This window comes from Spodoptera frugiperda, chromosome 15, assembly GCF_023101765.2.
Source record: "Spodoptera frugiperda isolate SF20-4 chromosome 15, AGI-APGP_CSIRO_Sfru_2.0, whole genome shotgun sequence".
Taxonomy (NCBI): domain Eukaryota; kingdom Metazoa; phylum Arthropoda; class Insecta; order Lepidoptera; family Noctuidae; genus Spodoptera; species Spodoptera frugiperda.
In genome coordinates, this window is record NC_064226.1 from 10,165,911 (window position 1) to 10,189,643 (window position 23,733).

The window sequence follows — 23,733 nt, forward strand, 5'->3', positions numbered from 1 at the left end:
AATAAATTATATCTACCAACAGTAAATCCATCAAAAATATAAAGAAGTTTGTCATTTCGTTGTCAAACGTCACTCAATGTAAAATCTTTTTGTTCCCATCCGTCAAGAAGTCCACAAGATTCGAAGGAAGAATAAAATGCCATTCCTTTTCATGGCAAGACAAAGAAATGTCAACGTCAAGATTTAAAAATATTTTCAAAATTAATTTATCGTTTTTCGCATATTTATTCATGCTCCCAATGTGTAATAAATAGGCATTTTGTATGAAATATTATACATACTTTTAGATGTTGACTTTACTTATAGTATTGGCGGCGGTGATCTCGGCTCTTCATTTGAGAACCCTTATCATGAGTACAGAGGACCGTAATTTCCTCAACAAACAAGAGGTAAACGGAGCTGCATGGGGTATTAGCAAGTTATGGAATTCCCTCGTGGAGCAATACGGCGTGCCGCTAGCTCACTACTGTGTCAGTGTTGGATATGCTATCTATTTGCGGCTCACATTTGTCAATGTGGTATGTTTACTCTGTCTGTTTTGATTTCTGGTAAATTCCATCGTTAGACGCCTTTTCTCACTTTATTTTTCTACAGATGATATTTGTTCTCAAATACGTGCCGACGGGATTCTACATGTACAAGTTCATTAGAGATATGTACGTGACTTCTCGGGAAAGAATAAAGCAAAAACAATGCGAGATAGAAGACATTCAACTCCAGGTTACATGCCATTTGTATTCAGAATGTTTCTCTGTTGTATAAAAACGATCGCGGCGCAACTGCTTGTTTTCTTAGATTCAGATAGTGAATACGAAGCTATGTGTACGGGACGCGGAGTTTGCAGAGCGAGCAGAGCAGTTGCGGCGCGGCGCGGAAAGACTGCGGCGCGTGCGGGCGCGGGTACGCGAGGTGATCGCGGCAGACGACAAGGTGCGCCACGCCATCGACAACGCTGCCATCTGGGACGCTGACAAAGACTTGCACTTGCACTGCGCACCTCAGGAGGAAGGTAGTTCTTCCCACATACGTTTGATGTAACGTGATTATCTTTTTACTTTCAAGTATGATACCGATTTTAAGGTTGTTTATTGTTTCTTTCAGACCGAGAATTCATAGTGGAATTATTAAAGGAGTTGAAGTACGACATGGCGAACCCCGAAAAACAGTCAGAGAAGATGGAATGTGGAGAGCGTGCGCCCACGGACCCCACAACGCCGGAAAACAGCGTTTACTCCTCACTCAGCGACGCCGACGTCAGACAAGATTGTCGAGTGAAAATTTTAAAAGTTACCAACGTGTATAAGGTTGCATATCTTAAGCATTATATCAAACAGAAAAGATTGCGAAGAGCCACTAAGCAAGCGATGTTGAAGAAGAAAGTAGGAACCAATTACCATTCTAAATACCATTACACAATACCTTACATAATATAATCAGATCGAAAAAAATTAACTATTTTTTTTTTCAGATGGAGAGTATTAAGAAACTATTAGAAGATTGGCAGAAAACCCTTAACATGGTGATTAACAGTAAGCTGACTATACTGAACTTGGACCCACATCCAATGGACGTGGCGTCGCAGGAAGCTATGGGGGATTACTCCAAGCCTCGCGAATCGTCAGACTCGGAAAGTGATTTCAGGAATAGTTGTACAGACATGCGTTATGACGAATACAGTTTAAGCTGGGCAGAAAATCCTTACAAGCCATATGCATATAACTATGAGGTAAGTACCTATATTTTTTAATTTACATACAAAAGTAGAGAGGGCAATCTAGAATATCGAAGTACTATATTACGACGAACTCGTGAAAGTCTCACAAAAAGGAATGTGAATATTTTAGGAATATATCTGATAAAGCTAGTTCGACTATCACTGAATTTTATGTTTCGTTTATTTTACACAGATCACGTTGGTAATTATGAATGTGTGTTGTTGTTTGTAGGATGTTGCTGAAGGGAACAGAGACTACTACGACACCCAGGACTTTGGCGACGTGAAGCCGATGTTCTCGTGCGACCGCGGGAAGATGCCCAACATGATGTCGATCATCGAGGAGACCAACAGTCAGATAGCCATCGAAGAGATAAAGAGTGAGTGCGGCGACGACTACGAGTGCCGCGACCTGGTCGTGCTGTAATCTAACACTTTTGTATCTATATTTATTGAATATAATGTCTCGGTGAAAATTTTAGTTTCGTTTTATCTTATCATAATTACTAGTAGTCGGATAGCAACGCAAATTAAAACACAATTCATTATTTCTTAAGATTGTAATACAAGATAAACACGTATGTTAATTTTCTACGCTTTACTATGCATATGACATTTTATATTCCAAATTAACTTAAATCTCACGGTACTCTGTAGCCGCAAACTGCTGATAAACTTTTTATTCAACTACTAGATAATATTTATAGTCATTATTAACCTTTCGTCTGCGAGTATATGAGACAACAATAGAATACACATTGTGTCTCGCACTGATCAGTGCTTCAGCATACGACGGGTTAATCCCTGTTACAATAAGTAAAGTTACTCGCAAACTACTTCTGTTAGAAACAATAAACGTCCCAACAAACGCTAGTTCAGTGTTACAAGTTACCATAGAACTACTTATTGAACCAACGTACAATGCTTCAATGTATGTACGCAGAGCAATAAACATCGTTACTTCTATTACTCGCTTGCGCCACAGAAGGGATCATCCTTACTTAAGAAAGAACCTTTAAGCCGATATGGATTGCCATTGTTCCAGTTTCAATAAAAATTTCATTACGTGCAATCTCCGAGATTGTTCTTTTTGTAATAGAAGGAACCACAATACAAGTAATGGATGTCACTTTAAAAATGAAAAATGAACGCAAAAATAAACTCGGTCTAATTGTTGCTTCCAAAGTAAGCTTGTCTCAAGGGAAACCGTTCCAGAATACCTTATCCCACCCAAAACATAACTGTGAAAGGCTGCCAAGTTCGATAATATATTGGAATGCTTCGCCTATAAAAGAAGTGAGATCTAAATAAGTACCAAGTTCCATACACAGACCTCAGTTAAAAATGATATAACAAGTTGGCAAGTTTTCACACACTTTGTTATAAACCTACTAAACGCAATGAGTCAAGTACATAATTTTCTATTAAAACTTGCCAAGTTATATCATTTTTAACTGAGGTCTGTGTATGGAACTTGGTACTTATTTAGATCTCACTTCTTTTATAGGCGAAGCATTCCAATATATTATCGAACTTGGCAGCCTTTCACAGTTATGTTTTGGGTGGGATTTCATTTATTTTTGTAAGGTTTATTTTCTTTTTTGCTTATTTTACTTTACTTTGACTAAATACAAACCTTCGTAACGAATTTTAGGTCGGTACGACCATTGGAAGATATAGATAATTTTTTTGTTTTAGTTCCTTAGGGGTATGAATTTACACCTTCATTATTTTTAAAACCGACTCATACTTGGCCATTTTCAGATTTTTTCCTTTACCTTGACCTAAAGACCTACCTCCATGCCAAATTTCAAGTCAATACGACCATTGGAAGTGGTCTAGGTTTTTGATGAGTGAGTGAGTCAGTCAGTCAGTGAGTGTATAGTAAAAATAGCGATTTTCTGACGTTAATATCTCAAGACCTACAACAGGTACATTAATGAAATTTTGTATTTTAGATAAGTAAGTAGATCTCGACAGATACTAGAAATTTCATATGCGTAGATAAAATAGATTTTGAGTTATAGGTGGGTCGAACTTGGCCCGAAATGGTTCGTGTAATATAACCCACGGCCGGTGTGTCGGTTTTTTTGCTCGAACTTGGCGGACACACTGCCGTGTGTCTAGATTCATCTCTACTTGCTCTAGGATAACTGCACGTAAAAATATTCGCAGTTGGGTTAATTAACAAGAGAGACGTGTGTCAATTTATAACAAAATAGCGATACATTTATGTGACTCAACTACTTTCCCCCTGTTTTGTAGGGAGGGAATAGAGAATCTACTTATTTAGTTGAGACAACGTTGATAAATGATGTGATTACCGCGTCGGAAAATCTTAGGATAAAGTTAATGACAAATTGCCGTCCGTCCGCTGGATGCAATCCTGTCCTTACTCAGTTATTAGTCCGTGGTTTCGCTAAACTCTATCACTTTACTAACATTTAATACCTATTCTAACTGATTAGAAAGGTACATTTGGTTGTTTGTATTGAATAAATAGGCTGCAAAAGACTAGACCGATTGAAAAATTATTTCATCATTGGAAAGCTCAGTTTGTGTGAGTGAAAAGTTTATATCTAGTAATAATAACAATATATTTTGCACAAGAAAACTTAAATCAAAGATTAATCCCACAAAGTATTATTTGTTCTGCAGAGTTATTGTTGCTTGAAGTTCGTAGAAATTGAATCAAGTAAATACTTTCTGAAATGAATTGGATTTGAAGAGATAGTGATTTTATGTGGATTTCCGTTGCTTGTTAAGGCCGAGTGGTTCAATATTGATATTCAGTTGCAGTAACTAATAAAATACGTCAGTGTCAATTTGGTTTGTCTCGATTTCAGTCTGTTTTTAATAGATATCTTTTATATTCTAGAGCTTATAGTCTTAACGACTAAATAACATTTAATTTTACTATTCTTATAAGAGACAATTATACAGAGGGGGAAATAAAAATGAAAAGTATTTCCCAGCGGAGAAATCGGTAAGAAATTAAAATGAGCAAATCTAGGCCAACTTATATTTGATCCTCTTACGTTCCTATTAAAGTTTCCTTGAAGAATTTACTTTCTATTAGCGGTTGCACTGGATTTATACGGATTATATTATATTTCAAATCTTCTGAAGAATGACATATCCCACGAGTTTTCTTTTACACAATTAATCGTTCGTTAAGTCAACTCGGTAAGAAGTAACGTATACCATATCCAAAAAAGAATCTGCGTTGACTGAGAGTGACAGACCCTATCTGTACACATAATAATATTCTCAAAAGGGAAAAGATACTGCTGGATATGTATGAGACTGACCTGCATCTGCACAGACTGGCAGTTGACGAACTCGATGCTGGAGACGAGGTTGTCGAAGACGACGGCGCACTTGGTGCAGGAGTCGAGCACCACGCCGTTGACCTTGCCGCGCACCGTCAGCGCCGAGTCGCGGCAGCGGAACATGTACACCACGTTGTTCATGTCCGCGTTCTCAACCACCAGGTTGGGGTTGCCTTTTTGGTACTCCTGTTATAACAAACATTTTATACTCACTTAACATTTTAAGTTGCTAAAGTTTGTAAGGATCAGATCTGGGTGAATTATCGTGAGTGACTTTCTTTTCAATGACGAACTGTTAATTAATACACAGCAATCGCTTTTACACTGAGGTAACCGTGCGTCACATTCTGACAATGCCCTTTTTTAGGATTTATTAAAAAAGTTAGATCATCATTATGTATGAATCATAACTTTAATGACTCACGTTTCAAACATCTATACGAGTAAGTACATTAATTTCATTCTAATAATATGAATACGCAATGATATTTTTTTTATTTGCTGGAAACAATCTTTGCACTTATGTGTATGGATGAAATACATCAATGTATCTATGGTATAGGTAGTGTCAGTATGAAAATTGTCCATATACGTACAATGAGCCACTTCTTGCCGTCGCGAGTGAAGACAGGCGGCTTGTCTAGCGCGCCAGCGCCGGGTTGCGGCAGCTGCTTGGCGGGCGGGGCGCGGGCCGCCGGGGCTGCCTTGAAGGGAGCCGGGCCCTGGCGGAGCTGCGGGTTCTTGTGCGTCTGCATGTCTGGTGTCACCTTACGCAGACCTACGACAACAAACAACCTTTTCAACCCTCGAAACTCTATACAACTCGTAATAAACACCATGACAGTTTTAAAAAATTAACTGAATTGAGTGCAAATGTAACAGTAGCGGAAATTGAGCCCGATAATGTAATCACCGTATCAATTATGTAGAGGCATCTCAGTTATCCAATGAAACATTTGATTTCATGACAAACATTTAGACACCACATTATATCATTTCTTATTACACTGTAGAATGGCACGTGTTATAAAGCACAAACACGTACTGCTAGTGATGTTCTCGCCCTGGTTGATTTCAGCGAAGAGGGCGCTGCGGTCGTCCACGGACAAGTTGGAGAAGTCCACGTCTGGGAGCACAGGGGGTGGTGGGGGCATGCCACCAGGGGGTGGTGGAGGGGGAGCTCCGGCGCCAGTACCTGGACAAACAAAATAAAACAATTATTAAGTATATCTGAATAGAAAAATGAACTGAACTAGTTGATCATATCTTTAAACGGTTATAAACTCGTAACAAGCACCCAATTATCTCTAACTACAATACAACATAATAAAAACATTCAGTTCTCCTACATATGGATATATCTTTATTGGTTTTCACGTGATAGAATTCAATCCGTACATATTCAATGTAATGTAATATTGGAATTCGTTTCCATTGGTAACCGGAGCTGGCAAAAATATTCACGGTACCTACCTATACTCTATTTTACCGTTCATATCACTTTGGTTCTGGTGCTCCGTAACAACACGATCACGTTTTTGATACAGAAAAATGATTTAAAATGTCCAAATGTTAGTTTAACTTATTCAAGAAACTACGACGATTTGGATTTATAGCTTTTCACAGAAGTTAAGAACACGGTTCAAAAATATGGAATGCAAATCACAAAATATTATTTAGCACACACACCAATATTTGCCTGACGTAACGTAAACACAACGCACATTTCCACGGACCACGCACACTTATTTTACCCAAGGTTTATTGAATTTAATTCAGTCTTACGTTTGGATAACTCCGACGAAGCTGTGCCGAGTGTTAAGGAGAGATGAAAGGGTGGATTAAAATGTCGCATCAAATTGTGCGAAAGCAAAATGCTTTTGAGTGAGGTTCCAGAGAATTTATCTTGAATTCAAATACCACGCTTATCTACAAGAACATTTTCGTTCAGGGAGCAAGTAAGACTTGAGCCGAGTCACGATTTTATCTACAGACAGATCGTAAAGGTGAAGGGCTAGAACAAAGGTTTTTAATGAGTAAGCTAATTTTTGAGTCCTATTGTTTGCTAATTTATCGGGCTGTTGTAAGAGGTATATATGTATCTATATTACATCACCGCAGTCTTGTATTCACTGCAAAATTAAACATTGTTTGTTTGTTTCAATGCATTGACATCATCTTGCCTCATATTGTGAAGGATTATATTATAGACAAAACTAAAGTTTACTTATTTTACTATATTATGTACGTAGAACACCAAATACCACACAGAAAAGATTTAGACTTATTTAATATTATTACATATATGTATAGATTTGACGCACGAAAAAATATTGACAGCAATTAATAAATATGAAATTTAATCGACTTCTTCCATTTTTACTAGACATATTACTTTTATATCATACAGGTACGTTAGATACCAATCTATTATTGTAAGCTAATGTTTAAAGGGTCGTGTAATAAAGGGTCCTTGGATTTTTCGTGCCTAAACGGGTTTGGATTAAAACTGAAACATTTAAGCTCGTTATAAATGTTTTCAGATAAAATATATAACCTTTAAAATAGAAGGTTAGATAACCAATATAACGAACAACGCTTATATTTCAAAATTTTCCTGTATATTTAAAATTCATGGAAAATTATTTATGAAGCCGTAATCTGTAAAAATTAAACAAATATAATCTAAGGCCTGTACAAACAAGGGCTTGATATTAAAGTAGACAAAAAATTAAAATATAAATTACGGCACGTGTTGAACTTGTTGACTTTACTTACATAAATAAATAGGACTCAGGTAACAAGCTTTGAAGCAAGTAGGCGTATTTAGAAAGTACCTACACATTAAACCTAAGCCCGTTCTTTCGGAAAATATTAAGAGTGAACTTGCTACTTCATAATATCAACACTTTTTCTAAACTAATTTGAACGCAAGCACGGCGCAGGAGAAAATTACGACGTTCGAATACGAACATATTAAAGACATTCAGATTCTTATGAACCCTCTAGTTACATTGATGATCCCGTGTTCAGGTGTCCCACATTAAGGTCGAGCGCATTTCATAACCCGCGCTTAAATGTGCGGTGACATTGGAGACCTCAACCGCGTATTAAATAATTCAAGAGTGGAGCCACGCTCGTGTCAAGTTCAACCAGAGAACAACGCCGGCTAAATGAGGGTTTTATTTATGTATAGATATCTTTACAATTGTAAATTAATGTCACCAAGTAAAGACCTAAATAGGACGGGATGGATTATGGCATTAATTATGTTAACAGGTTTACATAAATTGTTTTACAAGTTCTATGATTGGAGAGGTATGCAAATTAAATATTACTTTGGATTCAGTTTTAGTTCCTTAACCATCAAGCCCCGTATAACTCAAGTAAGGAACTATTTACGAAAGGCTAAGGGTCTATCCGATATTATGATGCGTAGAGACTAATATTTCTTTTGTATGGTTTTGAATGTATAAAGATTTTAATAAATGCTACCAAACCACTCACTCTGATGAATTAATATCTTACGAACAACTCGGCGTATCCCACAGAGGGAACAAAATAGATAGGAAAATGACAAGTATTTCTCGTAGAATATTCGTCTCATTAATTATATGACGGATGAAATTATACCATGCCGATCACGTACAACTTACTCATCGTGGCGACAACGAGTATTTCCTTTTGCATAGTAATTTATTAATGTGGGCTTAGAGCCTATTCCGTACGCAATGAATACTAGAAAAGGAATATTATGAAGTAACTCACCAGACCAGACGAGTCCGGTGGTGTGGTACTGCTTGACGTAGGCCTGCAGGTCGGACAGCAGCTGCACCCAGGCGCGGCACCACTCCACGTGCGTCTTGTTTTTCTCCTTCCATTCCTTCAACACTCGGTTCGTGTAGAACTGGCCAGCGTCGTTCATTTCCTTCACATAAGGAGCCGGGGTAGGCGCCACGGCCACCCATCCTAGAGCAGGAATGCTCTCGGATATGGCCGACAAGTGATTGAAGTACGTCGAAGCGCGGTTCTTCTCACGGAACTGCTGGATAGCAGAGATCTGCTCGCTGGTCGGAGCCAGGAGCTGCATCTCCTCAGCCTGGGAAGGCTTGCTCCTTGTTGTAGCCAGTTGAATGTAGCGAAGTTGCGCTCTGGTGTACAATAACATTTAATTAGAACAAACATATTCAAGTGTCCTCAAAGACCGTTGTAGCTGTAGTATGAAACAAACAACTTGAAAGACTCTTCAGACCTAAGTACGACGATAACTTGAACTATATTATAGTCACGATAAACATTAAGTACCTATCTGTAGCAGCATTAAAGGTCTATAAAATGTGATATCAATTAAACAGAATGTAGAAAATGACAAACATAAAGACAAACATTAACCTGCTTCTTGACTCCGACAGTTACACGTGACTTTGAAGATGATGTCAGTTATTAGGATCCTATTTAGAAGCCAATTTGTAACTATAGTGTTACTTTGATAGCGTTGATTCTAGCTCAATGAAACTAATTAATTTAATTATGTGAATCTGCCGGTTCGTTTCCATTTAGCAACACAAACAAGTTGTAATAGGGAAATTAATTACTGTATTAGAATCGCTTCTTGCCCCGCGTCACGAAGATGAAGAGCAAATAACTTCCACACCCCAATTTTGTAACCACAAATAAACCAAGTGTGATTAACGGGATTTTCGAATACAAATTTGTAAAACATAATTAAACTTTGCAGAGGCGTTTAAATATACCGTTCGATACCATGAAGCTTGCAGATTCCATTTTTATTTCAGTTATCATTCTAAGCTAAATAGCTAACTAAGCAAAATACAGCAATATAAAATAATGTTTTGTGTAGGTAAATACAGGCGCCCGCCAGTCTGTCTAGTCCAAGCCTGGAATTCTAGTGAAACAAAGTTGATGGATAGACAATGCATAGTTTACGCGGAATGTGTTATTACTTACTGGAAGGCCGCGTTGACCAGGTTGGCGTGTGCGGAGACATCGCCACCGATCTGCTGCGACAGCTGCAAGTAAACTTGCAGAGGACCCTGTCAAACAAAACAATATGTTAATCATACAAAACTTCACGTAACTTCACCCCTTTATAACACAAGTTTAAAAGTATGCTGTTCATTTCTCGAAATCTACATCTACAGTTCCGGTTATTAAGATTACTACACAACTTAGATTTTATTTTGTAAAATGTCTCTATATAGATTTACGTTGTCAATGTAAAGGACCATTAAATATCCTAGACCTAATTAATCCATAAAAAGTATATGACTTAATAAACTCTCGGTCTAGACTTTCCTCATAAAAATTGCAAACATGTATACTTGTATAGTACAAGTTCGCTAGCAATTAGCCAGTATCGCTATAACTTTTATCCCTGGGGTAACACAACGCCACGTCTCATAACTGGTTTGCCTTCAATTACCTCAATTTAATATTGATAACATGAAGTGTCCAGTATAATATGCACTCACTCCCTATTACATGGGATTTATAACACAAATGGGGAAAATTAAATTGTACTTTTGTACAGTGCACCCCTGCCTACCTTTCGTGGATAAAATGCGTGATGATACGACAATGAAACTGTTTTTTTTTTGTGTTATGATACTCATTGTACTTACTATTCATAGAGTAGAAACATAGAAGGATAATTTCAGAACATCTCCAGAGCCCATTACCCCAAAACAAAGATATAACAGAAAATACTTTTCTATTATTAAACCATTCTCTGGTTTTGAAAGATAATAGTATATCAAAAGAAAGTATTCTATCAACTTTCTTTGAACATTTCACCCTTATTACATAACCAATAAACGAGCTCCCGACTTTTGTTATGAAAATGTATTTCTGTTTTTTGCCGAAATACGAGTTAATAGTATGGATACTGTACATATTGGTCTGATCAAATACTGTAGGAAAATAATTTAGAAATAAGTAATAGTATATTTGTATTTTTCTATTCAGAGATTTTATTCTATACATACTTCATTATGACTAGTGTCCTTAAATCTAGACAAATTCCTTTCTTCTATTTAATTAAATTCTATGTATCTAACTAATGTGCTCAAGAGACAAATATAAACACTAAATAAGTGCCCACTATAAAACGGTATTTGTCGTCGTAGCTTAAGTAAGTAGGTACTTAGGCTTAGAAAAACAAATAAAATAATGTATCTCTCCTGATCTAATTTATACAGAGCTTTATGCCGATGTCTTTCAAAGTTGTCACAGAATATAATTTTTCTTTACACACTTTTTTAAACACCCAAACGAAATGATATTATGAAACCCTTTTTCAAAAATTAAATGTCCGCGACATTTTAAATTCAATTAAGAGCCTGGTAAAACAATCGTGGCTGAGTAGCTGACAAACACTCCGATGACTTGATGTAACAACATCTAGAGTAAATAAAGAGTTTGCCGGAAGGTCAGTGGACGAAGGAAGGGGGAAAATTGTGCGGTTACATATTTCCCGGGACCGAGTCTTTGAGGACAACGTAATGTCGCCCGACCGTTATTAATTGATACAAGACCCGACCCTAGGCATCTCTTACAAAGACTTTTTTATTTATATGTGCCTTCCCGACTAAGCTAATTTTCTTAAACCCTCTTTGTCTCATCTTCCGTTGTCCGTATAATCCTTTTCCCCGGAACCACTTCGCGGAGAATAAGTCCACGATCTATTAAGATAAACGTCTTCTCAGTCACTAAAAGGTCATAGTTTAAAAGCATTTATATACTTTATAGGGCGCACATAAGGCAATTTATCAATGTTATATTTTGGCACACAACCTTTACACCCTGTCCACGAGATAACCTAGCTGAATCCGTTACTTATAAATCAATAGACTTTTATCATCTTATTTACTTTTCCACTTTATAGTTCCTAATGGTTTGGCAAAAAACCAACGTCTAGCTGGAAACGAGTTTGTCCTACAGTTCAACGTACTGATATAACCATGTATGGATTAACTTAGTCTACGGTCTCCTCTTCATACTATGCTTATACCGTAGTTAACTGTTTTCCTAGTAATGAGTCTATCACTAAGCGGTTTTTGTTCGGTGAACCTAACACGGATGAAATCATTAAGTCTGAATTAGGAATTTAAATGCACGGTCACTGCACATTATGAGATTCAACGCCATCATGAATTTAATGTTAGCTACTGCGGGCATTTTATCTTTTATGTTGGTTTTTATATTTTTATGGTGTCGTTTTATGAACACTATTAAAACTTGCAGGAGCCGCATATATATTTTAATTAGTATTGTAATCCATTCTTCAAAGAAAGAGGAGCTAACCAGCATTCACAAACTTCTAATTGATATTTTTATATAGTGGGTTATATTTAAGATAATGGCGGCCATTAATCGATTAGTTCATTAGGACGACGATTTTGAAGTGGATGGTAGAATTTAGTATCATGTCTACGAATAAGCAGTGTATAAAGGTACCTGCACTATATCTTGATAACCGTTAACGCTCATGTTGTCGGTTGGTTCAAAGCACGGTGCTTGAGATGGGAGCGAGGGCTCGGAGACTGGCGAGGGCGCAGGAGACGCCGGCGGCGTTGGAGTACGCGCGCGCAACAGCGGCAAGCGCTCCAGACGCGATGTGACACGCTCCAAGCGCTCTATCAAGCACTCGAGGTCCGATGCTGGGCTCCGGGTCGCTGCTGCAGCGTCAGCTTCGCTACCTGGTGAAAGAACAACACAAACTTAGTACTTCAATATTACTAAAATACAGAAATAACCTCTTAGCCATAACTTTCAATAGATTTATAGTCGTCTCCTAAACAGATCATTGTTAGTTAAGTAAAATATTCAGTACTTTGTTGGGTACTACGTCCGAATGGCCCAAATCGAATGGCCCATGGGCCATTCGGACGTAAACAGAAATCAGCTACGTCCGAATGGCCCACTAAAGGAAAAAAAAGGAAAACAAATGAGGAACTACATAATGTACATTCGGGTGCAATGTATATTTGGGTACGGTCGGTGTATTTTGGTAGTAATAATCAGTCTTATTTTAAAGAGTAAAACAACAAAATATTAAAATAACTATATAATATAATAACAATTATAACTATACAATTAACTTAAATTAAAAAAAAAAAAGTTACAAAATCGGTAAAATTATTGAAAAGGTTCAAAGAAAAAAAAGTTTTTTTCAACATCGACAGGCACTAAATTAAGTATATAGTAATTATATATTTTTTTATGTTAATATAATGTTTGCGAATGTACTTTCTAATATAATTTTTCATTTATTTTAACTACTCCTTTGTTTTCCTTTTTTTTTTTCCTTTAGTGGGCCATTCGGACGTAGCTGATTTCTGTTTACGTCCGAATGGCCCATGGGCCATTCGATTTGGGCCATTCGGACGTAGTACCCCTTTGTTAGATTCGCGTTTGTAGCTCAAATATTTTTATTACGTAACAATACACACACCACTAATAATATTTTATGCTACTTTTATCATGAACACATGAATGATCTTGGATATCTATAAATATCTTGTATTTGTGTGGTTCAGTTGAGAAATAAAAATATTTTCCGTTAAAAATGTTCGTCTAGTTTATATAACAGAAATAGATGAACCCGTCTCACAAATGTTACTATTTAGTTCTCAGCACTTATCTAAAATTATACCTCTTCGTTTCTATATGATTAAAAGTGACCTACAAAATATTTTAATATCTGCAGCACAATCACACACATAGTCTAGTTATACGTGTAAACACAGCTAAAACCATATAACCGCAATTGCAGCCAGTGTTTCATAAAATGCAGAAACGTTGCGCTAGGGTTGAAATTAATTGTGCGAAACAATGGCTTCACCAAGATCTACACGCGACTCCACACCGCAATGGGAAGCCAGATGAGGACCACTTGTTTTACTTTATTATGGAGAAAGAATCTGTGTAGTTCATACTTTAGTTTTTCTTTTCCATTACTATTGTTTACCTAGATACGAAGTTTTATCGCTATTGTTTTGTTGTTTGGAACCGAACCCCTCTGAATACAAAGCATTCAGTCGACCTCGACAAACAACCACATCATAAACCTAGAGAAATGGGCCTTCCTAATGGGAAATTTACTCCACCCGCGAGCTATTCATTTAGGACATTCAATGACACTTTTACTAATTGATTACTTACTATTCATTATACCTACAGTGTCAACTTTCAATGATTTTAATAAACATCAAATGAAAATTGGAAATTGATACGAAATGTTTAATTTCATTTAAGAATGCCTAAAATATTCAAAACCGAATTGTGTTAAGTAGCTTCATGAGTCTGTATCACCTTTAAATAACTTTCAAGAAGTTTCAAGTGGGACTGTGCAAATGGAAATGTAATGGAATAATAAAGAAAATTTATCGCTGGAAATTATTTCTTTGAATAAGAACACAAGCGAATCAAAGTCAAACAAATGGGCCGCGGTATCTTCAATATTGAGAGCTCTTAGTACCAGTTTTAAAATAACATTTTGTAAACATAACGAAACCAATCATTTGATTGTGACATTTAATTTCCTGAGTACTTCAACAATCAAATCCTTTAATCATTTATGAAGTAGAAATAGCATCTTATCGTACGAGTATCTTAATAGAGTAAGCAATGACTAAAACGGAGAACATAGAATTCACTAGAAATCTCTTCAATAATATTGATCATAAGTAAAAATAGATATAAATAGTTTCCTTACCTATAGCTAAATGTACTAAGTACAATACTATAAAATAGAAAGCATAATATACCCATAACTGTGTTGAAGGCCTCTTGTGTCATTTCTGCTATATCCCTAACATCCGCGTCGTGTTCCTCTTCCTCTTTTTGACGCGCCTCAAACATCTTGATGAGATTTTTCATATCCCTTTTGGTATTGCTGTCCATTTTTGTTTAACAAGTAACGTCTAACTACTACAAAATGTAATCACAAACTAATGATTTTCCAATAATTCAACACCTTAGTCACTTAAGTTCAGGTTGAACGCTCACTATCGACTGACTCACTAAGATATGATAAATATGATAACATGTCTTTGGAACCGTAATCGTGTAAATTACACCTAGATAAAGCGAATGCCTGATAACATGTACGAGAGTTGGTCACCATATATGTATGGACTTTTACTTTTTGACATTGCACCGACATATACTCGTATATTTGTTTGTGGGTACACGCCCTGGTTACTCCACGCAAGGATGAATTCTACTCACACGTTTGTTGACTCTACTGACAAACGAGTTAGAGGACTTGTCACAATGCAACAATGTAGATGTGAAGTTGTACAAACTGATAACGTTTCGTCTGATGATTGTTCATGGTATTTTTTCTAGATTATATAAAAACAACTACTTATTAAAATTAATCAATAAATATTGAGGAAGTGTGAAGTCTCATAACTATATTTTCATGATCCAGAATACTTCAATGTTTCCCATTTAATTTAAATTACCAACCAAAGTAAGCCTGGAAACCTGAATACCAATAGGATCAATCAGCACATAGATTGTTCCCTTAAAATTAGCATTAAAAAAGAATTAAATTTTCCTACCGCTTCTCAAAGCATCCAATAAGGTCTAATATTAGTGAAGAATTTTCACAAAACCTTGCCTTTATCAATATAAATTGAGCATTATTTTAGGTATACTTAGACGTATCTACTATACAGAAGCTTTTAGGAACATAAAGATATAAAATATGCAAAGACAAGCTTGTTTACGACACCTAAAATACAGGCATGTTCTTATGTTTTAGAAAAGAAAAGAAAATGATTGCCCTTATCTACAGACATTATCACCGAAGCCATTCGGAAAATTAATAGCCAAGAGACGACGCTTGTAATAAAAATGTTGAAGTAAACAACACTTTACATGGATTATTATAATTTCAATTATTTCAGATTTAATCATTTCGGCAGAGGACAATGTCAATTGATGGTCTGGATGCCTAAATACATTGGGGAAAGCAGAAGCATAAACATGATTAAAATTTGATTACTTTGGTAAATTATTAATTTGGAACGCTGCACGAAACATTAATTTAACTATATTAAAATCTCTCATAACCTATTTAATGTACTGCCAGGAGGCTGAATGAAACGCGAGAGTTGAATGTAAATGGGTACATAGAGTAGGTCCCCATTTCATGAGAGAAATTGGGTCAAGTTCTGAACTGGTGATCTATCCAATAGGTACCTATTATGTATGTACATCTATCATCCATGTACAACTGTTTCCTTAAGCACGCTGAAGTATGCATTACGATATTATATTTCATGTATTACCAAATTAAAATCACATCTTGCAGATTAAATAAAACTGAACTTGCTTGCAGATTTTGTCTATCCTTTGCCCATGAATTTATTTGATATAAACCTTAAGGCGTTTCCACGTTTTAATACCTACACGGCATTTCGGACGAAAAATTACACGCGAGGGCTTTTATAAACACCCCTCGGAGCCGTAAAAAGCCTTTTATCACACGAGATTTTATTATACAGGAAGCTTTGTCGTTGTACCTTCAACCTTGTACAAGACTTACTTAAACTTATTATAGCAACCCAAACGTATACCCACAATAGACTGTTTGCGAATCTATGACAGAAAGGTATCTCATGTTTACGAACATAATAACATAATCAAAATGTTAATGATAATACAAATGCTACTACACAGTTTGCATAGTCCGCCCAGCTCAAAACATTAAACATGTTTACATTAGCATAAACATATTTGTATGTAAACGACTACGTGTCTATTTTTCCCTTAGGTTTAGCAAAAGGGACATCAAACATTGAATAATGAAGTGTAAAATTTCAACAATTTAGCCCCATTATTTTCATGTAAATAGGTACCTATGTAAATATTAGTATAGAGGATAAAATCAATATACCTAAAGGGTCTTCAAATAAGTTGTCGTGGCCTTTTCGAGGTCCGTGAACGGTGAAACCATACGAATTTTATCAATTTTATAGGGTTGCTTCATATTATTTATATCTCGTGTGACAAATAACTTAGGATAACAAAAATGTATACCCAGATAGGTACTTTTAATGAATACGTAGCTATAAAAGATAAATGTCTGAAAATAAAACATACAACTAAGACACTAAAGAAAATTAATTTTACTCAAAAAATAACTTGTAGTCCGAGCAAGAAGCCAACTAATTGACGTTACATTAAAAAATGGCGACGCCAGGGGTATTATAATTTGCATCGTTAAGCGAGAACAATAAGGTGCGAAGACAAATAATATTATCCAAGTAGGTAACGGTTGTCTCATCGCCATCAAAATGCCATAAGACATGATATCTTAAAACGTCTCCTTGTTGCATATGTAGGTAAAGCATTACCAATTGACACAGTAAATATTATGACTCATTCGGTCTCATAGTCAAACCGGTTTACGAGAAAGATTCTTCTTGTAAGATTCCAAATAGACAGTAAACCTGTCTGAGCAAACAAGTTATTTAATTAATTAATTAATAATACCATAACAATAGAGTTGACAAAATGTATCGTGGCATGTAATTGCCTACATTGTTCATACACAGGAATGAAAGTTCAATTAAAATTCACTTTTAAAGAAAGACATTGTAGATGTATAACGTTTTTATACTTAGGTATAGGTATCTATGAAAGGTATATGAGTTGGATTGAGTTTGATGATATTGTAATAATTCCTTCTGAAAAATGTGAAGGTACGATGTTAAGAATCATTGCATTGTTGCACATTAAAATGAAGATTAATACATCACTAACAATAAAATAAAAGATTCGAAAACTTGAAATTGTTCAGGGCAGAAATGTTTGTTTTATTCTTAACCAACCTTAAATAAATTAGTTACGAAAACAAAATCGCTATAATACCGAAACTTCAAGCTTCAGCGAAGATCAACCTATTTCCAAGCCTTTGACAACAAACGCTAACAATATTAGCTTTGTAATTACCATTTTAATTAAGTTATTCAAAATATGCACGGTAAACCGATAACCCTCGGCTATAGGGAACTCTATTGTTACAATTTCACTGAGATTATGATACTTATACATTATTTTCTGCATTTACGGTAAATAACTAATCTACTGTTGTCGTAATACTAAAGAAAATGTAAGGAGAAAAAAAAACGTTTTAGGTTGTATTCCTGGTTGATGTAGGCTTCATTATTGAGTGTTTGACATTAATTTATACTTCATAGACGCTATATGCTTCTTTCATAAAACTATCTCAACGTATCTACATCACACTAGTTTATTTTAGTACATGATCTTCTTGGCCAAGGTCGTCTAAATATACAAATTCATCTTTACGTAACTGCTATTCACACAATCAGTACAAAATTATTTTACTGATTTAAGAATACATTAGCAGTTTCCCTCATATATTAATTCCATCGATATAATACTTAATTTAATATTTCCGTGAATAATTCAAAATGCGTATGAAATGCTTTGCCATTTCTAGACGGGAAAAGGTCATTGAACTGATGATATACGTTAGAAAAGTAATTTATTACTTACTGTCTGTCTCAGTTTGTCGGTTATCAGTACTGTCAAGAACTTGTAGTCTGACTGATCACTAGTTGTCCTTGCCTTAGTGGAACCAGAACTGACTCACCGAAAATATTTAATACTTACTTAAAGTTTATTTCTTTCCAACATAGTGGCAAGAGGCAGTGAGCGTGCGCTTTTATCTTTCAAAGATGTCGTTAAAAGTTTATCTCAATTAAACTCCAGTAAACATTTCAATGAAAGTAAATAAAATCCAGATATGAAACTTAATTAAAGTTTACTAGGAACTCTAAAGATGGCGTTTACGCTTTAATATGCAACAAAGAACCGTTTCATAATACACATAATAATTATGTAGCATAAGCATATAATTAGCGAAAAGTATATTCAGAGCTATTTTCAGCCCAGCCACGCACGAATGCACACGTATAATGAGAAGAGATCCAAACAGTAATTACCATGATATTTCATTATGACGTAATTCCCGCTATCAATAAAATCTATTTTACCCGAGAAGGGCGACAACTGACAAGATACCAGACCCCGAGGAAAATTCGGTTTGTATTACAAATCCTCGGAAAATTCTCATTCGCTACGCTACCCAATCTTGTGTACAGATTAAATAAATTGTTTCGTTCCCACAATCTGTACTTCTTGGTGGAAAACTATTTTCGTGAATTCGATAGAATAATTGTTCAATCGTCTGCATGAATGAAATGTCGACATTGATTCCGTAACACTTTGATCAAAATCTGACGTTAGTAATTCGATTAAAATAAAGGAAAATTTATTTATTCTATAAATAGATATGGAGGACAAGCAGCACATGAATTAAATTGGTCATCAATTATTTTCCTTCCTCAAAGAACCTAGAATTTCAAACCGGCAAACTGAGGATGAGATAAACATTTTAATTTAAACACAGTTCGTTCAGTACAAAATATTCGTTAGATAATTTTATGAATTTAAATAATAAGATAAAACTAACCAGACACGTGTTCTACGAACCAGCTAAACTACATTGAAATTATCAAATCACACATGTTAGTTTTAAACATACTTTAGTAATAATAATTCTTACAACGTATTTTTGTTAAGCATAATAATATCATGGGGCAATAACTTTTCTATTTCTAAAAGCGAAGTATGGATGAATAAACCTAACTATACCAAATAGGTACACAAAACAAATCACCAGTAATTGCGTTAGAAACTCGTTAGGGGGCATTTGAAGACCATCTGGTGCGCGTAACATACATACGTTTTTGGAATGCCGTATTTCAATCGTGTCACTGCACAATTACATTCTAAGTGTACCTACCTACTTTGTAATTGAGGTACTAACAAACCTATTCTATAACTAAAAAAAATTAACAAAGACCCAGTGTACTTTTTAACTTTAAATACTCACTTTTTTACTTTAAATATGGCGATGATAATCCCAGTAAAATAATGCTCAAGATATTTTTACGGTTAAGCATTGAAATTAGTCTTCCATAAAGAGAATTGTAAATGAGATAAAATATTATTTAGACACCACTTGGCAATTATGTCAATGTAATTGAAAATTTCTCTCTTCATAAATATGTACATTCTTTTATTAGACATCTTAGCTTAATTTACAACCTATACAAAAACAAGAACAAGGGTTTTTCTACGCTTCCATTACCGCTAAATATATTAGATATCAGTGTCGCGGTGGCCCGGAGGTTTAAGACGCCCGCTTCTTATGCATGTGCGGATTCCTAATGATGTGTACTTTCTAAGATTATTTTAACACCACTGATAAGCGGTTAATGAAAATATCGTGAGGAAATCTGGAAATCTAATTACAAGTTTGAAATCGCCAACCCGCATTGAGCAAGCGTGGAGATTAAGGCTCAAACCTTCTCCGTGTGAAAAAATGCCTTTGGTCAGCAGTGGCCACTTCTAGGCTGTTTATGATGAGATTAGATATGTTATAAGGTACAAGTCACTTCTAACCGACTGATTAGGAGGAAGTCAATAGGAAAATTCATAACATGGGCAGAGGACGATATACACCTGATTACAAATCAAATCTAATATCAAACTTTGTTGACTTTTATTGACGTTGAGGTTAATGCCATCTCACACTGAGGAGTTTCTATGACGCCCACAAAAATAAAGTTAAAGAGACATGGAATAAATGACTATGTTACTTCAAAATTATGTCACGTAAGTATCACTTAGCACCAGGCTTCCATCTGCACTTGACTTATGTGTCATTACTGGCACCGACTGACGACGCCCACAACCTTGGCAATGAAATGTCTAAATAAAATGGTCTTGGGACTGAATCAATCATTCACAGGGAATTTGTGATCTACATAACACATTTAGGTACTTAGATACTTAGACAAACTTAGTTCGAGTTTTAGGAAACCAATATAACACTAAAACTACTTATAAGAGAAAAATAACGAATAATATACGGAATTTCTTAAATAATTCGCATATAAAATTGTGGCTACGTGCAACATGTGCTTAGAACTACTAGAGCATCACTCCTGAAACGTCTAGGTGGAGGTAGAAAGGAAAGTGGGCACCTCTTAGCTTGCTCTACATTCCTAACCACCACCTAACTAAATGACATACTCATATACATTTTTAATGAGCCCATTCCTCTATGACGGTGGGTGCTGGAAGTCACTCAAATACCTGCAGTACCCTAGTTTCTTACGTCATCTAAACTTTTAAATGCATCTGAAATTAACAATGGTTTATTTTTTAAGTGGAATGGGCGCGATATGTAGCTAACACTGATGTCATATTGCTTTCCAGCAATACAGTCGGGTCTATATTTACATTTCGCTTGGGATAGGTGCCAGCTGGTCAAATCCGACCGTTTGATTCAGATAACCAGCACTGAAGGTATTCACATTAAATAAAACCAGGCAATTAAAGTAACGAATGTTTAAGTGTAAGCATATTCTAATTTTGAAATAAATTAACCAATTACTTACTTTATTTGCGACATGGTTTCGAGTCTATTAGCTTCATTTATATTCAAATTGGATAGCTTCTTTTCAACGTTCAATCTAACTAAACAGATGCCACATGCCTCAAAATGTCAAATATTTTACATGGACAACGTTAATTAAGTTACCTCTCAAAAACTTTCCGGGACGTCGTACAAATTACGAACAGGGTCAAAAGGGGCTTTCGTAATTCTACTTTCGTTATCAAGGTCCTTTTATTAAAAAACAAAAGCTTTGACCGCAAATGTTCGGTTGAGAAAGTCAGCTCTTTTTAATAAAATAGACATAAGTACAGTTCGTGGTTTCGCAGCCAATAATTAAGATTATGCCGCCAGAATGTCACAGGGTGTTGCTTTTGAATCGTACAACCCACTCAAAAGTATTATTTTATATTATGTGCTCTTCTCTTGATGAGGTATTCTTTCACACTTTGGTGGAGACATGTACATTAGTACGAGTATGTATACCGTATAAAATACCGGTTGCTTCTACGTAAGTTTTTAAAACACAGATCAAACAGTTTATTTACCTAGTTCTGGTGGCGTGTTCTCTATATTTGCAATGGCATAGCCAACCGCATTATGAAATTGAATAGCAGATACCTATCCCAGCTGAGCCACTATGAATTTTCCACATGAGCAGAGCGTTATATCACAAACAATGGCGACCAGAATCGATTGTTGGACCATGGAGCAACTTCCTGAGTAAAAACCAAGTAGCAGGTTACTAAACGCCTCCATCAACAAATAAATAATTAAATGTATGGTAGGTGTAACGGGTACCCGTCTTTTTTTTATTTATATGCGTTAAACAGTATGAGCATATACTATTAGTAAACTTATAGAGTCCAATATTTATAGTCAACTATAGTTATGTGTTATAGTGTTTAAACCCTGTACCAATTTGAACAACGTAACAGCGTAAAAATAGGTTATGTGATCATGTATCAAGTAAATATTTGCAATACATTCTGTATGCGGACACCGTATCACTCAAGCTTATCAAATATGGCACTATAACAGCTGATCGCCTACTTAAACGATACGTATCATTATGACCACACCAAAACGATTAAGTTCGTTGACATAGCTTGTGCTGCCTGGCGTCCGGTAACAGTCCCATACAATAACGACATTGATAAGCTCGCACCATTTGCAGGAAAACATACACTTATTATAGGAACGAACGGCTACACTGACACAATATTATCGTATCTTATTTTGCATAGTAATAAACTGTAAAACTATATAAAATTTCAAAACCCGAGTCATCGTTAAAAAATAAATCCCCTCACCTGTTTCCAAAGAGTGTGATCCGTATATCAACCAATTATAAGCACAGCAGTAAACACTTTCAGAACACTTAACCGTTGTTTTTCATGCACTGTTAGGAAAGGCACAATGCGTGTAAACATGCGCGTGCGTCGCCGTATACTGACGGGAGCTGGGATCAACACGGACGGATGTGTGACGATGATTCAGAAACTAAGCGGGTGTCCGCCAACCGTTCTCTAGAAACTTTACGATTACCGAACTACTGCTCTTATGAGTGAACGCAGTCCGACCGACACTGAACTGTAGCTGTGGCCTATGACTCACTCATTACGGAGTGACGTACAATACATGAACGATGACAGCATAAGTACAATACGCGTAGTAGAATTGAGCCACTGAGCCGATGCTGGCGACGAGTCATATCGATAGTGTTCAATACTCATGCATTTTTAACTTCACCATTGCCGAAGGTTGAATGAAATTGTACGTACATTATATATGCACTGCGACCTTCGCAAAATACGTAGACGACTAGTAGTGAACTATTTGGCTCGTAAAACCGATTACCTACACTGCTATATGTTTATTAAACGGACTTGATTTATGTACGTCTTGTCAATAAATAATAATTATGTTTAAGGACAATACAATAAATTGTATTTTTATCACAATCGACTCACATAATATAATTATACACTCAAACGAAATTATTATTATTTTTACATACATACTTAATAAAACACTGACTAATATGAATACGACTTCCTCTACAAAATAAATAGCGGTTTACGTTATTTGTTTGAATTAACAAAGTGACATTTTATAAATGTATTTTTATTTATGACACAAATATGTAATTATTTATC

At 35.7% G+C, this 23,733-nt stretch overlaps 2 protein-coding genes and 1 long non-coding RNA gene across 6 annotated transcripts in view; 2 read left to right on the forward strand and 1 right to left on the reverse strand.

The window, feature by feature from the left end:
* The window catches only part of LOC118271515 (adenylyl cyclase-associated protein 1), a 33,236-nt gene that overhangs the window by 1,552 nt on the left and 7,951 nt on the right, over positions 1 to 23,733 (reverse strand). For 2 of the 4 annotated variants that reach the window (XM_050698658.1, XM_035587623.2), the window contains exons 2-7: positions 12,523 to 12,764; positions 10,015 to 10,100; positions 8,815 to 9,197; positions 6,092 to 6,241; positions 5,643 to 5,824; positions 5,026 to 5,232 (exon numbers count right to left, since the gene is read on the reverse strand). In XM_050698658.1, the coding sequence (XP_050554615.1) occupies positions 5,026 to 5,232; positions 5,643 to 5,824; positions 6,092 to 6,241; positions 8,815 to 9,197; positions 10,015 to 10,100; positions 12,523 to 12,555 (1,041 nt within the window). In that variant the 5' untranslated portion in view covers positions 12,556 to 12,764. Of the gene's footprint in view, positions 1 to 5,025; positions 5,233 to 5,642; positions 5,825 to 6,091; positions 6,242 to 8,814; positions 9,198 to 10,014; positions 10,101 to 12,522; positions 12,765 to 14,834; positions 15,085 to 22,887; positions 23,120 to 23,733 lie in introns of those variants that run through there. The other 2 variants (XM_050698659.1, XM_050698657.1) reach the window with 2 other exon arrangements.
* On the forward strand, positions 288 to 2,195 carry LOC118271526 (uncharacterized). The gene is made up of 6 exons (XM_035587627.2): positions 288 to 518; positions 595 to 720; positions 796 to 1,009; positions 1,102 to 1,379; positions 1,469 to 1,726; positions 1,947 to 2,195. Exons 1-6 carry the CDS (start codon positions 288 to 290, stop codon positions 2,139 to 2,141), a joined length of 1,302 nt encoding a protein of 433 aa, XP_035443520.1. The 3' UTR covers positions 2,142 to 2,195.
* Positions 12,765 to 13,749, forward strand: LOC126911468 (uncharacterized). The gene is made up of 2 exons (XR_007706003.1): positions 12,765 to 12,906; positions 13,472 to 13,749. It is a non-coding gene; the product is annotated as an uncharacterized LOC126911468 (long non-coding RNA).